Source organism: Apteryx mantelli, chromosome 26 (assembly GCF_036417845.1).
Source record: "Apteryx mantelli isolate bAptMan1 chromosome 26, bAptMan1.hap1, whole genome shotgun sequence".
NCBI classification, from domain to species: domain Eukaryota; kingdom Metazoa; phylum Chordata; class Aves; order Apterygiformes; family Apterygidae; genus Apteryx; species Apteryx mantelli.
The window spans coordinates 6107760-6123347 of record NC_090003.1 but is presented as its reverse complement, the minus strand read 5'-3'; the positions used below and the strand labels follow the sequence as shown (position 1 = coordinate 6123347).

General features: G+C 38.9%; 1 protein-coding gene across 4 annotated transcripts in view; it reads right to left on the bottom strand.

The window, feature by feature from the left end:
* KIF1B (kinesin family member 1B) overlaps positions 1–15588 on the bottom strand; it is a 98335-nt gene that overhangs the window by 11188 nt on the left and 71559 nt on the right. For all 4 annotated transcript variants that reach the window (XM_067311169.1, XM_067311170.1, XM_067311171.1 and 1 more), the window contains 12 exons: positions 14719–14804; positions 14443–14572; positions 13964–14126; positions 13277–13367; positions 12576–12694; positions 11454–11509; positions 8323–8431; positions 7613–7679; positions 5940–6024; positions 5568–5673; positions 1057–1171; positions 373–506 (listed from right to left, as the gene is read on the bottom strand). In XM_067311169.1, the coding sequence (XP_067167270.1) occupies positions 373–506; positions 1057–1171; positions 5568–5673; positions 5940–6024; positions 7613–7679; positions 8323–8431; positions 11454–11509; positions 12576–12694; positions 13277–13367; positions 13964–14126; positions 14443–14572; positions 14719–14804 (1261 nt within the window). The remainder of the gene's footprint in view (positions 1–372; positions 507–1056; positions 1172–5567; positions 5674–5939; positions 6025–7612; positions 7680–8322; positions 8432–11453; positions 11510–12575; positions 12695–13276; positions 13368–13963; positions 14127–14442; positions 14573–14718; positions 14805–15588) is intronic.

Sequence of the window (15588 nt, the reverse complement as noted above, 5' to 3'; positions counted from 1 at the left end):
ACACTGCAAGATCTCTAGAAATGAGATTTCCTGCAAGCTTCATTCTTCCCATTAGACTTGGAAAGCTGCTGCTAAAGTAAATTCCAGGTTAGGACCAGGGTCCTCTATACGCAGACTGGAAAAATGGATCTCTCTTCCTAACCGTTAAAACACAAGGCTGGAAAAGGAGCCGTCAATTGATAAGCCATCAGTGTTTCACTGAAATAAATGCAAGCAAGAAAATATGTTCAAAAACAGGCTGGAAAACTATAACTAGGTAGACTTTCAAGGAAGAAATAAAGAAAACTAAGTTACATTTTCCCCTTAGCCACTAAAGGGAAAAGCATATGCTGACGTTAAAACATCTGATACCAAAAACACAGTTTAACTTACGAATCTGGAGATTTGGAGTAGCCACTGCCAAAGAGATTGCGTAGTGATCGTGGCGGTGAGATCTTGGCATCTCGTGAGTAAAAAACCATACAAACATCCTTTGTTATAACAGCAGGTTGAATGCAGTGGTCAAGCTAAGAGAAAAACACAGTACTGAATGAGTGCCTGCAGACACCTGTGCCAAATTGTATAGTTTCCCTCTTTCAGTGGGGTAAAGTTTTGAAACCTGTTATTGTTTGGGTTTTTGGTGTTTTCTTCATACATGTTTCTGTGGAAGAGCATTGCTAAATTTCCTGATGCAACCTGTGGGCCAAACAGTTATACTACAGAGGATAACAGTGTATTGCACACAAGGCCAAGAGCTACGCCAGTGTTTGTAGCATTAGTAGTATTTCCTCAATCTTCACTCAAATACAAAGGCAGACAAAATGAGGTACAGAAAGGTAAGGAAATGCACCGGACTCGCTGCACATTTCTCTCAAGACAATAATACATAACAGTAATACTCCAAGATATTAACTGTGAATACATTTTTCCATCTTCTCAGAAAATGAAAACCTAGACACTAGGTTCAGGATTCAAATACACTTAGACCAGTAGGTATTTATCTAGGGTACACATTGCCTGCTCTCCCAAATAGTTTCACCTGAGTCACAAACACAAAAGACAGCACAGCACTCTCACCTCCAGGTAAGCAGACAGGGTCATATATATCTTCTCTCCATATGGTGTCACTCGATTGAGGAGAAGGGAGTTATGCAAAGAACTATCCCAAACTGCTTCAAACCGATAAAAAGTCCTGGAAAAAAAGTACAACAAAAGCTTAGTAAGAGCTCCTCTGCCTCCCACTCATAAGCCAGCGTAAAGCATGTCTTCCTTGACATCATCCAATATGATTGTTATTAACCACAGTGATTTAGATAACAAATACTTGAAGCAAATACCCATCTCTTCTTTCCCCAACAAATTTTACAGATGCATCCAAGATTATTTACTTCTACCTCAACTAGTTTGGCATTACAGATACCATCGCCTGTTTTGGGAAAGACTCATCTAGAAGAAAAGATGGAATACAGAAGAGAACAAAAACTATCATAAAATCACAGCGCAGTCAGTAGTAAAGGACAGTGTTCCTAAGCAGACAGAACTCTTCTCTACGGCTTAACATGCAGTTCAGCTGAGCTGGACCTCAAAGTGCACAGGAAGATTTTTTTCTATAAGCAACACTCATTCTATACCACGTTCTAGGACTGACATACAGCTACACACATCTCCAATGAAGGTCTTAGACCAAAAATGAAACAGAAGAGATCCCTGTTTACTATGCCATACAAAAACAGCAGCTTCTGAAAGCAAATCAAAATGATTGATAGATTGGGATAAGTCCTATATTCAAGTAATTAAGATTTCTTTCTATTTCCCTACTTGCTTCAAATAAAAACTGCCAGATCTAACACAAACTTTTGTAAGGTTCTTCAATTTGGTATGTGGAAAGAAAGAAGTTGAAGGGTCCCACAATTCTACCCCAGCAATTAAGAAATCTGATTATCTATTAATGTCAAAAGTGTGGGGGAAGGGGGGAGAAAAATATATCATCAGGTATAGAGTTATCATTTTACTCTCTCCTCCCTAATGGGGGCATTAGGAAGATTGACTTTTTCCTTTCTCACAGGTAGAGACTAATTTAATTTAGAAGAAAGTCCAATACCCTTATTCTGGAGTACAGTACACTTTTCAATTTTCTGCATGGGTTACAGAAAAAGGAGGCTTTAATTCTTCATTACCTTCATGTGCTTTTCCCCTCCAAATCCCCTTACAGTTTAGGTTTTCCATCCCATTTTGAGTCCAAATGGTATGGTTCCAAGGGCAAGAAAGTGCTTCATGTACATTATTTTTTAAAACAAGTTATATCTCTAAGGAGCTTCTGTACTAATGATCAATGCCAATTCAGAAAAGTAAGAAATTCAACCAAAGGCAAATGACAAAATGGAGTGGGAGGAAGAAATCAACAAAAAATGAGCCATGAAACAGGTTAAGAGCTGACATAGCAGAAGCAAGAGTTTTGATCTCAAATAGATAGTCTAAGAATCTCCTTTTCCTGAAGCCAACTATACAGTTCAGAGCTAGGGAATGCATTGAGAAGCCATAAACCGTGCAGTCAAGTAATATAATTCAAGAATATTACTAAATACTGCTTCCATTTGAAGTAACTAAATGCCTTGCTTCTATTAAAAAGGCTGGAGAGAAAAAATATTCTAAAGGCTAAGCAAACGGGAACCTGAAAAGCACTGTAATATAATAATCCTCACTTGAGCTAGACAGGAGATAAGGCAAACACCACAGGTTGTTTTCTAACCCTTTGCAGATCTGTGTTGAGTTCCTATATTTTAATCTTTCATCATATCTTAATTACGATGCAATTATAAAACTTTAGGCAGACTCCAGAACTACTATTCATGTGGAAGAAACAGAAGTATAACCTGGCTCTCCACAGAGGGAGAGCCAGCGTACCTAGCCCCTGAACCAGCTCTACAGCATGTGCTGAACCTGACTCTTCTCATCACGGAGACAGAATTCCGGAGTAACTGTTCAACAGTGCAGAACTAAACTCCCCTCTTCAGCAAAGTGATGATTTTTGGACAAACACCAAATCAAAGTCAAACATAGCTTCAAGACAGTGACTCTACCGAATTTTGTCTAGGCAGAAGGATAAATATACACAGGCTTCGTGAACTTCCTAGAATAGTTACAGAGGGAGACAAAAACCAGAAATGAGCAAACTTCTTTCAGCACAGCAAATAGCACAAGGAGGAAAATGGAGCGCAGAACAAGCAAAGCATGGAAAACAGGAGGAACTGGTTAAGAGCAGCAATGTTTCGTTAGAATTGATTTCTAAGTGGATTTTAGTGTTAGCGAGAGGTGGTGAATCAAGAGCATTGAAGATTTAAGTTTTCTCTTTTTCAGACAGGCAGAACAGAGAACAGAGACGCAAGTTGTCCCACACTGTGCTGCCGGCGTGCTTTGGCTGTGATCTAGAGAGGCACCTGGAAGGTGAAAGGAATCCAGTCTGAGCAGCTACTAAATATCTCACTTCTATCTCAACTGGTAGACTAAGTAGCAGCAAATACACTGTTAAATTTCAGATACAAATCCAATCCAAAAAAATGGAGGTTGAATGCCAGTCACATGGCGGCCACAACTTTTTGTTCAGTGTAATTCTGAGGCAGAATTTCAAGTAACCTAATCATTCAGTCCTTGTCTTGGCACGGCAAACACAGCAAGCATTCTGGAGTTAGACAGTAAAAAATTCCAAATCTGGTTCTCTGATATAGAACAAAGGAAGAAACTATGGAGTGCTACAAATAGGGACTATATTCTGATGACACATTTTGAGGATAAAAAAGACTGAATGAGGGAAGTTATCCATCATGTGTGAAGGAAAACTTATCTTCACATGTTCCCCACTGAATTGTACCTGAATAAATCCCTGATACACAAGGGAGGAGGAGATGTACTACTTCTAAAGGAGCTAAGAGGTGTATTGACAAAATTCAGTAAAAGCTGAAAGGGAAATGGCAGCAATACAAATGGGACATAAAGCATTCTATTTTCAAGAACCTTTATGTGCAAAGGAAGCAAACAGAAAATACCTAGGCATATCCTTATCAAGAAAGAGCCTGTAAAAACATAGAAAGAGCTTTAGTTAGTGCAGCCAAAAGCAGAACACAAAAGCAAAAGCCGAGAGGAGCGGAACGAGTAGACTAAACACAACAAAACAACTAGAAAACAAGTCTGTAGACAACAAGCAAACATAAGACACACCCCTGACTGGGCTTCAATCCCACTCCACCACCCTACCCCTGCACTCATCCCACAAATTACATCTTTGCGTTCTGGTGAGAGGTGGTCAACAATTTCACTTCGCACTCAGCCATCCTTCATCCAAGCAGCCCTCCTAGTAGAAAACTACAGAGCCATACAGCAATTTCTTGAAGTTTTTAGGGAACAGAAGGTATAGCACTTTCTAACAGCAAATCTAGTGCAATCAGACTGGAAACTAACAAAAGTCCCTGTAACATCCAGTTATACCAATCCATCAATTCAAACATGCTAAAAGTAAAATACCCACTTCTCAGTGAAAGGCAAGGAATAACAGCTAAAAATACTATCACTGTGCTCATTTACAGACACTAGGTGGCAGGAGGATATTCAGTCAGCAGCAACACTATCCTGAATCCACCTTTAATATCACAGTGGTATTTCAAAGTCCAAGCTTCTAATGGAGAAGGAAGTTAGAAGCCATTTCAGTGCCTAGAAGGATACTGCCTCCAGGATTCAGTGGTTGCAGAAGAGATGGGCTAACCCCTTCCTCCCCCCAACACTGTTTCAGAGTTAAATTTCAGAGATATTCCTGCTTTTCACCAGCTAAATGGAGCCACAAAGCAGTCAGGTGACTTGGCTCATGTCAGAGGCTCTGCTGGCAATGAAGAATTCTGCTTCACCACCCTTTGTTGCAGACACTGAAGCAAAAAACTGTGGAGTCTGACTGATATCTTAATAGTGATGCACGCTAATGAGGGGACATATGCAGCCACAAATCTCAGAGGGGCCCTGCTGCTGCCCAAATGATTGCAGTTACTTGGAACAGGTGCCTCCTTATCAGAACTGGAGTAAATTTGTGATACATCTATATAAATCCTCCTGCCTTTCCTTTACACATTGGCAACACTGAAAATTATGAAGTTTAACTGATAAAGCATGACTATTGCTTAGATTATCGCATGCTTGTTCCAGGAATAATAGAGGTATGTACACATCCATAAATACAGCACCCCAAGATCACCCTTGTACTCCAATGTTGTATTCTAGTGACAAGTCTTGATGTCAGTTTAAAAGTTTGGGGTTCAATTCTGGGACACCTTTAAGCTGTTCCTTTCCTTTCTCCTTTAATGGTGCTTACAAATGGAAAGTCACTCAAAGGTATTATCAAAAAATCTTTCATGCAGAGCAGCAGACTTCAGCTTTAACAAGAAATTATGTTAACACTTGTTCCTATTTGTATGCATTGTGCCCGCAGAATTCTATATTTAATAATTAGTAACATGCCCAGCTTTCCAAATATCCTGCCCATATCTCAGGATATCAAAGGTATATTAAGGTTCCTAAGAGGAAGAATGCTCACTTTATTCACTTACCTATTGGAGCTGTGAGAGGACTTCAGGTATTTTACAGAGATAATATTCAAAGACAGAATAGCATCCACAGCAGCTTCATCTACCTCTGCTTTGTTTCTTATACGTCCTGAGAAGGGTAGAGGGGGAAAACAATTAAATCTGAACTTGAAACACAGAAGGGATTTATTTTCCAAATATCATTTCAGACTATGTGGTCAGACACACAGTTACAAATGGAAATGACAAAACTTAAGGTTTTCCTCTCAATGTCTTTCAAAGTCATCCTCCTCCTGTAGCCAATGCTCGTAACAGTAACAGAATCAGTTGCAAAGAAAAATCAACATTAGCACTTTTTCTTCCTTACATAGTAACACACAAACAGAATATACTCACCAACAACCAGCTCTCGCACATCTTTCCAGTGCAACTCACTGCCCTTCTCATGAATAATGGTGACTGTGATTCTACGCTGGATTCCCTGGTAACAGTTCAAAAAAGGGAAGTTTACATTGGTGAAGTATTTTCCCAACACTAACCTCATCCATTTTGCACTTACACTGTGAAAGTGAAGCAGTGCAGATCATTTGAATTAGCTCATAACTGTGAACAAGCTTCCATATGTTTCTGGGCACTAAAATTAACCTAATATAGGAACAGTATGTTCACACATGCAACAAAAAACAAACAAAACAAACAAACACACCAAACACACACACTTTTCCCTCCTCACCCCACAAAGACAAGGGTTTTTCCACTTCAGATAGTCCTGACATTCTCAGTACACTCTCAAAGATATGCATAGTCACTGGAGTATACCAGAGTTGATGATAAAAATCTTAAGGAAATACTCAGATGATCTGTGTACTCAAGAAGCTTCATGAAATCCATTCTACCAAACTTGTAGCATACAAGTGTTTACTAATTGGAAAAACTCTTTATATATAACAAAATAAGTTACTATAAAATACCAACTAGTGGTGCAGATATTCCCCCTCTTATTCACATACATCTATTACAAGAAACTTTTGATTATCAGTATCTACAGAGGCCATTCCTTTCATCACTGTTAAGTCAAAGCATAATAAAATGCTGCAACAGCTGGGAAGGAGATCAAGTTGTAGAATAGAAATAAATACCATGTCTAAAAAAATAAATAAATAAAAAGAATAAATAAAAAAAGAAAATCCCCAGGCATTGGTCTCAATAGATTCCACTCTTCAAAGTGAAGAAGGCAACTTCCAAGAGAGAAGGGAATTTCCAGGGAAAAGGTGCTTGCTGTGTAACTGTTTCAAAAGAAGTTGAAACACTTTTGCCAGTCTTGTGGAATTACACTGGCTAGATCTACTCTGTTTTGAATTTGAAGCAATTGATAAGAATGCTAACAAATCGAGAACTCAGTGCCATCCCCGTTTTTGGGGGGGGGAGGGGAATAAATGGAGTACAATCATTCCTCACGAGCTATAAGAACTGTTCCTATCAAAAGAGAGGAAATGCAAGCCAGAGGAGGAGTCTGTGAAGTAAAGAAAGAAGCCACAATATAAACCTCTAAACAATAGGTAGCTGGGATTATCTTTAGAATCTAGCTAAAGGCAAATTGTCATTAAGGATTATTACATTAGCATTTGTGATTAATTACAAGCATTTAAAATGCACTGAGGCATGGTCATTGTGCAGATCCATCTTCTAGCCACACGCAGGGAGAATGAAACAAAGAAAGTTGAGTCCGCATTATCCTTCTGTCCTCGGTACAGAACCACACCCAGGGCACAAATCTGGTCCCAAGGGCTCCTGCTGTTTAAAAGGCTTTGATCTTTAACGTGCATGTAAACACACAGCAAAAGGGGGATGCACAGATAAGCAAAGGAAACAGCAATACACTAGAGGCCAAGGATATTCCCCACATAGCCCAAAGCTAACAGACTACAAGTACAGACTGAAAGACAACTGACCCTATAGCTATCATTAGAGAGCTGTATAGGAAAGGAACAGACAGAGGCGAAAATCCAGTCATGAGAACTCTAACCCCCTCGAGACAAAACTTGCCGTTCTACAGCCTTCATTAGTACCTGGTGAAGCAGGAATGTTCCCTGACAAGGCAGACCTCCTGTGTGGTCCACAATAGCAGGAATATACCTGTGTGAGACATGGAAATCAGCAGTCAAGATAAGATATACTAATGCAGCAGTATTACTCAGTTTTCTGCTGCCAACATTTACCTCTCCATACAATAGCTGAAGAAATAAGGGTGTTTCTACCAACTCTGACTAGACTCTTTATTGGACTATGGTATCAGTTAAATATAGAAACATCATATATTCTATCATATACCTTAAGAACTCTGCAGAACTCACTTCTCAATACAGCACCTAAAGAATTGTCACGGGAAAGCCTTCTGTGTAGCAGAGGTGAACACATAAGGCCTGCTAGAGTGACTTCTGAAGCATAAACTCTCTAATTATCCCAAGAATTTAAACTTATTGTCTAAACATAGGATAAATTTTCCCAGCCCCTGCTCAGTTAGTGTGCATGGGCTCTCAAAATGAAGAGATTACTTCAAGTGTGAAAGAACATTTTCTGTCTTTTTTCAGTCCTTTCTAAAGGAGACAATAAACACCAGCAGAATTTACAAACTAGTCAGAGACCACTCTAAAATAAGCCAGGCCACCATCAGTTGATGATTGCTAAACATCAGCCTCATGTGAACAGAATAATAGGTAAAAGCTCCAACTCCATAAACCACTGCCCTTAAAATGTGAAGGATTAACACTAGACTTACTCCCCCGTTGGCTCCAGTTCGCTGATCTCAAACCAGACAAGGAGGTCATATTTGCTCACACTCTGGCCCAAGTTAGGTTTGCTCATTGTATTTAGCTTTGTAGCTGGCACTTAAAAAAAAAAAAAAGAAAAAGAATGATTTACAAAGACTGAACACAAGTAAAATTACTCTAGGGCTCAGAGAAACCTAAGTCATTTCAGTGATCCTATGTATGCTGTAACTGCTTATGCAGATCCCATGGTAAAGACAATTGGTCTTAAAATGCCAACACCACCAATTAGATCAGACTTGCTGATGAAACCTAGGAGTTTTACAGTAAACCATGAAGGACCAATTAACTTTACAAATGGAGGTGTAAACAAACCAATGGACTATTCAGCACCTATACAAAAAAGAGAAACAGAAAAGGTTTTTCTGCCACCTCACTCACCACTCAACTGTTCATAAAAATCAGACAACACTGAAAGGAAATCGTTAGGTAACACAGCAAAGAGAAATATTTTGCACCATCTGTAGAGGGTGAAATGACCTTGCTCTTATTAAGACATCTTGTTCCATGAAAATGAGGCTGCTTACAGCACTATTCCTCAAAGTGTTGGTATGAAAAAGGGTTATTAGAGTTTAAAAGTTAAATAATGAAATAAAAGTGTACCAAAAAACACTTGTAAAAATATGCGGCCTCTGTAGATCCATAAAAAACACTGGGTGATGACCAACTACTTTATGGCTTAATGGTTTCTGTTTTGGAACCATTTAGGTCTGTTCATCTGCAACATTATTTATCCAGAAAGCACACTCCCTTCCCACCAAAAGAAAAAAACCCAAGAACTTAAAACTTTGGCACAGGAGATTACTATTTTGTTACATGAAGTGAAGACCAGTTTAGGTATGAGGATGTGTACATAAAAAAGGATGAATAGGTCTTATTCCAGAAAAGTAATCCTGGCAAAATACATTCCTGGGCTCTTTACATTTTGGTATTAATAATTACTACTGACCAGATCCTCTCTAAATCCTTTCATACAAATGTTAAGGACAAACTACCCTGAAAAACTATTAATAATGGGATAACAAACTCTAGAAATAAGCTGATATTCCTTCACACATACTTACACCACAGCTTTTAACTACTATTTCTTGATTTCTCTTCTTTGCTTCTTTTTCCATTTTTGTAAATGGGAACATTTTAAGAGCTTAGTTCCCAAAATACCCTAATCAGTTGGGTTTTTTTGTTTTGTTTTAGTCTGCAACTGTTTTCTCATTTTTTCTACTGCCCCATACTGCTTTCATTGCTTTTAAGTCAAATAACTGTGCTCCCTTCTAACCTCTAAAGGCCCATTCTTCCCTGCTAAAGTGTTGTTTAGGTCCTCCTATCTTCATGCCTCTGTGCATCCTTCAGCTTCTAGCATGACTTAAATTCCCATGCACTGAAAGAGCTTCATAGGTCCCGAGTTAGAAAAAGTTCTTAGGTGTGCCTGTGAGATTAGACAGTCTTACCAAAAAAAAAACCCCAACCAAAAAAACCCACAAAAAAACAAAACAAAAACAAAAACAAAACAAAAAAACAAAAAAACCCCACAAACTATTTCTTTTCTGGGTAAAAGAATAGCCACCTCAAAGGGAAAAACTTTACAAGAATTAGTCATTTACAGCACTACACCATCATGCTTAGTAGCAAACTTCAGTGCCATCATTCATTCTTCCCACTCATTAACTAATCACCCTCTTATATCCATCGTATTACCAAAGCAACACCTGCAGCCATGCACACACTGTCCATGAGCTCACAACAGCTGGACTCAGTGCTGTTGGTAGTAAGAGGAACATCAAACACACGTCACACAAGTTTACTGCTAAGCAGAGAAACTCAAAAGGGCCAGAAGAGAAAAACCACAGAAAGACATTTAATTAAACATGAAAGCCTGTTCTAGAAGTTCTCATGGACTTGTTCTGGCCCAATTCTGGCCCAGTGTGGCTCTTTTACAGAATACACCTTCGAGGCACAGCACATACCAAGTTAGACAGCAAAAAGGATGAGCAAAAGGGAAACTTATATAGAACATAGCAGAATGTTTCCTCTGTACCTGGCTGTTTTTTCATATGTAGCATCTCTCATCCTAATATCTCCAAACTATTTACAGAAGACAAGAAAATAGTGTCACAGAAAATCTGTGATACCTAGAATACACTGGAATCTAAAGGCTCCCTATCCATTTTTCTCTAGAACCACCCTATAAAACTTCTTCAGATTTATCCTTCAGTGACTGCCACCATGGCAGTTTCTAGTCCCAAGAACACTACAAGATAACAATAAGGAAAAAGGAATTTCTAAGCAAGTTTTGGAAATACTTCTGCATCTACTATAGATTAAATTTGGCTACTAACCATCTCGTTTAGGAGCCCGCTCACTCTGACAGCTGGGAACAGGCAGAAAGAGAAAAGGTGGTAGCTGGTCAGCCCCATCCTGGAAAGCAGCCACAGCAGAGGACGCAAGCACGTTGGCATGCTCAGATAGTGTGTTCAGCACATGCACGTTTACATAGCCAGACATAAGATACCTAATCAATTCAATTTTTCTCTCATGGTCTGCAAAGGGAATGGAACACAAAAGAAAAAAAAAAGAAAAGGGATGGTAGAAACATGCAGGTGAGAGGAAGCAAGAAAAGGAGGAAATAGAAGATGAAATGGGAAGAAAAAATACCAAAAGAGTTCAGCATGCATTGTTAAAATTAGGTAAAGAAAAGCAATGATCATTTCAACAAGACTGTCTCAGTAAACAAGAATGTTAGAGAGCAAAAAGATGGAATGGTTAATGAATATGACAATTTCCAGTCAAGTGCTCAGTAAGCACATAAAGAAGAGTCATAGTCAGATCTCTTGGAATGTGGTCAACACCTCAGGAATGTAATTCTACCCTTTAATGTCCCAAGAAGCACCAGCTGCCAGAGGAGGTTGAACAGAACACACCAAAAAAAGATAGCCAGCAAAAATGTATCCAATGCCTTTTTGCAATGCTCACTCCATTTCATTTCTTAGTTTCCTGTATAGCTTAGGAATATTCTACAATCTTCATTTTCAGTGACAAACAGACATATAAAGTATGATGTACAGAATTAAGGAATCTTTCTCACCTGGCTTTGAGAGTGGCATGGGGGGAGGAAAGAATCTTCGGGATGGCTGTGGAGGACTGTAGAGAAATGAAAACATTTACCAGTATATAGGTAGCTAAACATAAAAATATATACACACACACACACACACATATATATATATATGTGTGTGTGTGTGTAGACACACACACACCCCCAGTAGGTGCTTCCCACCTATTTCTGTCTCAAAAAAGAGCCTCGCAATTCCATGAATACGAGTAAATATCACCTCTCAGAAAAAGAAGCACAGAGAATCAAATGTATTCAACATTACATGGAAATTTATCCCAGGACTCAGAATACTTCTTGGATTAACTTAAATCCTCCTTCTATTCTAATTTAATTAATCATAGCTGTCAATGAAAGAAAGATTTATTTATAGTTTCCAATTGTTCTATCTCATTCTGCACTGAAAACTTAAGTGGGTAACAGGCAGTTCCCAAAAATAGCCTAACAAAAAGGAACAAGCCCCAGCTGACATATCCTCTTAAAACTAGCATATGCTTCCTTTTCGCAACTGCTGCCTTCAGTAAGAGGGCTAACCAGATCCAGTAATCCAGAAAACACACTCTTCCTTTAAGACATGAATAAGCGGACTAGGGGTCCTTTCCCCAATTCCAAAAATTCAAATGCTCAACCACCTCGGTGGCAGTACTTACACAAGATATTACACATTGAGAGCCTTTTGTTTTCCCCCAATCTGTTCTCTTTGCTTTGTTATCCTACTGCCATGCTAGCCACAGGCCGCTTGCCTTAAGAGAGCATTGCTTCTTGCAGAGCATTAGGACTTACACAGAACACACTGGGATCACTGCTAAGGTCCTGTGTACAATATTTTACCACCACAGTGTTCGTAAAGTGGATGCAGCTGTATTAACAAAGCAGCTTTTCATGTTTAAGATGGTAAAACAATCCCATCGTCCATTAATGAAACACGCTATACTGGCTAAACAGACCTCTAGCAGCAGGCTTACACCAGTTAGGAATTCTGCCTGTGAGAATGTGGCTATATAATTTCGGGAAGATGAAAAAGTACTGCCTGAACTGCAGAGCTGATCTGAGCCTGATCACAAACAGCCTTTATGCCAGAACAGTGAACAATACCTGTTGAGATCCTGTCCTTGCAGGTGGAGAGGATGCTGCTGATAATGCCCAAAAACTTCAAACACAATAGGCTTCGTTTTGATGTACTCCACAAACGATTCCGTCACTTCCACAGCAATCTATTAGGCAAAGTAAGGCAACAAAATGAGACAAATGAAAAGGAAACTTTAAAAACATGGAGTTCAGGGGTCTACATTTTCCACACTGTCTAGAGCAACTCACAGTAAAAGCAATTGCATTCCTTTTTATTTTAGACATTAATTCTATTCTCTACTGAAGGAGAAAATGAAAGCCTCAAGACAGGCATTTGAACTAGGAGAAGCTACCTGTAACAAAAAGATCACGTAACTGATAAAGGTAGATATTTTCAGTTCACTTGAGACCCTCAGAACTGCTGTTCACATATAAATTTTACTTTCTAAACACTAGGCTGCTTTCATTGAGCATCCTAAGTAGTGGAATGGAAACAAGGAATTCAAAAGCAGGAAGTAGAGATGGAACAGAAGAGTTAAATCTTCCACACGAAACATTATTTTGTTCTCTGTTGGGGGTTACATCACCCATCTGATCCTTCCTCCTATTCTCTATTCTTCATAAGCCCTTCCCTCTTTCCTACACACTTCATGATGTTCATAGGAAGGATAGATACAACTCCCCAATGATAAAACAATCATCTACTATACATCTAAAGTTTTACTTACGTTCTGAACATGGTAAAACCCAAGGGGAGTCCCTCGACCATTGTTTTTGAGAGGTTCAGTTGAGAAAGCTTCATCATGTCGATGTAAAAAGCTTTAAAAAAAAAAAAGACAGTTTAGTGGAAATTGCTGTGCACATGACAAAGAAAACCCTTTTATTTATTTATTCTGCTGGCAGCTCTGCATGGAGATGAGTGATGGCCTAAAACTAGAAATATCCTGGTCTTTGGCACCACAATTTCTGTACTTGTTTCATACCTTTATTACTATCAGTTTTCATTCTATTTCTTAAGAAGCTAAGCAGAACAACACCATCACTTGAGAGCTACTGATTCACCCAACAATCATATAGCTTTTATTCCAGCTGGGCATATGCATAATCTAATACTGAATTTTCAACATTAAAAGCCTTTACAAACAAAAGCTTAAGATATCTATAACTACTGTCACTAGAAGAATCCACTCTGATTCTTAATTCCTTTCTGCAAAACTTCATTCCTAAACACCATGTTAACAAAGCAGGTACTGTTCATAACAGGAATTCCAGTGACTGACAAGGTGTTTTTCCTCTGCTGTACTACACTATCATAATGATTTGAAAAGCTCTCAGTCAGATCCTCCATTTCTCACTATTATTTGCTCTCCCATTAAACCATCCACTGCCTAACGAAAACAAGGACAAATTCTTACTTGAACTGGCAGAAAATATCGGCATATTCAGGAAGGATGCCGCTGGCTTGTAGCACTGTCACACGGAAGGTAAACACACTACCCAATTTCAAATGATCACCAATTTCCTCAGTGAATCCTTCCATAGTCATCTTCCCATCCAGCAAAGCGGCTGACTTTAGGTCTTAAAGAGACACAAACAGCCCATATGAAATCACTGTGGATTTTTATATTCCTCAGGCAACAGGTTAGCCCTATCACACATACCTATTCTTTTTGAGCCCATATTATTTTTTGATGATCAAAAACTCCAGGTGTCTGGGAACAGTCTTGCTGCCTAGTTCTTCATAAAAAGGAACTCTGGCATTTATCATATCTAACCCATAGGTAACATCTCTCCCTCCATATAATATTCTTGAAAGACACTCAAAACCCCTTTCTAAAACTGACAAAGCATCCAAATTTCCTTTAAATTTTCCCACTACATCTTTCTTACTTACCTACGTCATTCATTCTGTTGATCTCCTCTGGAGGAGTGATGACCTCTGAATTCTGACCCTGCCCTTCCACAATTCTTAATTCCTCCAATGACAGTCCAGACCGAGTCATTGCAACTGAAGAAAAATCACTCTGAAAAATTAAGCAATGTTGCATGAGACAGACTCCTGCAGTTTCTGGTTTTCTTGTCTTCTTCCCACCCCACATTACTTATTCTTTATTTAGAAACACAAACTACTCCTCTCAAAGAAACCTAATTCAAATTTAATATTTCTTACCTTATTAAAATATTCATTGTCAAATGAAATTTTAGCTGTGCCAGACTGTCGAATACCAGATCCATAATCTGGGGCTTCCTCATCAGCTAAAAAAAAAAAAAAAAAAAGAAAAGTTTACAGGGAGGAGAGGAAAAGCCCTCAGAGCTACCTAACTAGAAGTTTTGACTAGAATGGAGACCACTCCCTAAAAATCAAGGGGGCCTGATTCCAGTCATTCAATAGCAGATTGGAACAAGCACTGGAAAAATCTTGGCAGAAAACTATCCACCATAAACCTTTGGGTGTGAAAAAAGAGACAAGCTATGAAGTTTCATCATGAATATACTTCAGCAAATTTTGAGTGCAAAGCAACTTCAGTACTCATTTTGATTATTTACTTGTTTCTGAATGTTACAGTTGAGGTGAGTTAATACACCACAATACAGTGACCCACATGGGAACGTTTACTGACACCGATTTAAACCGTCATCTAAAATTCTCTAGCCATAAACTAAGCAGCCACAGTAGCACAGCTCTGCTAGTGCATGCTGTAAGCTTGCAAGGCTCTTCCATCTGTATGATCCGTCCATTCATCCTCTCCCTCTTTGTGGAGGGTACCAATAAGGAGGCCTGGTTAACTGCCAGCCATTCTCTCACAGTAAATGCATGCTTGTCGGAGAAGTCCCAGGATTCAGAAGGCCTTTTGAAATTTCACATAGGGGCCAAATAAAGTCACAGACCTTTTTCAAGAGACGCCCCCCAGATCAATTTCTAACAGCCATAGTTTTTTCTTTCACATGATCCATTTATTGGATTTCAATGCCAAGTAGAGCAAACCGGACTAGAAATAAAACTTTTGTATGTATTGAAAATAGATTTTGTTTCATTTTC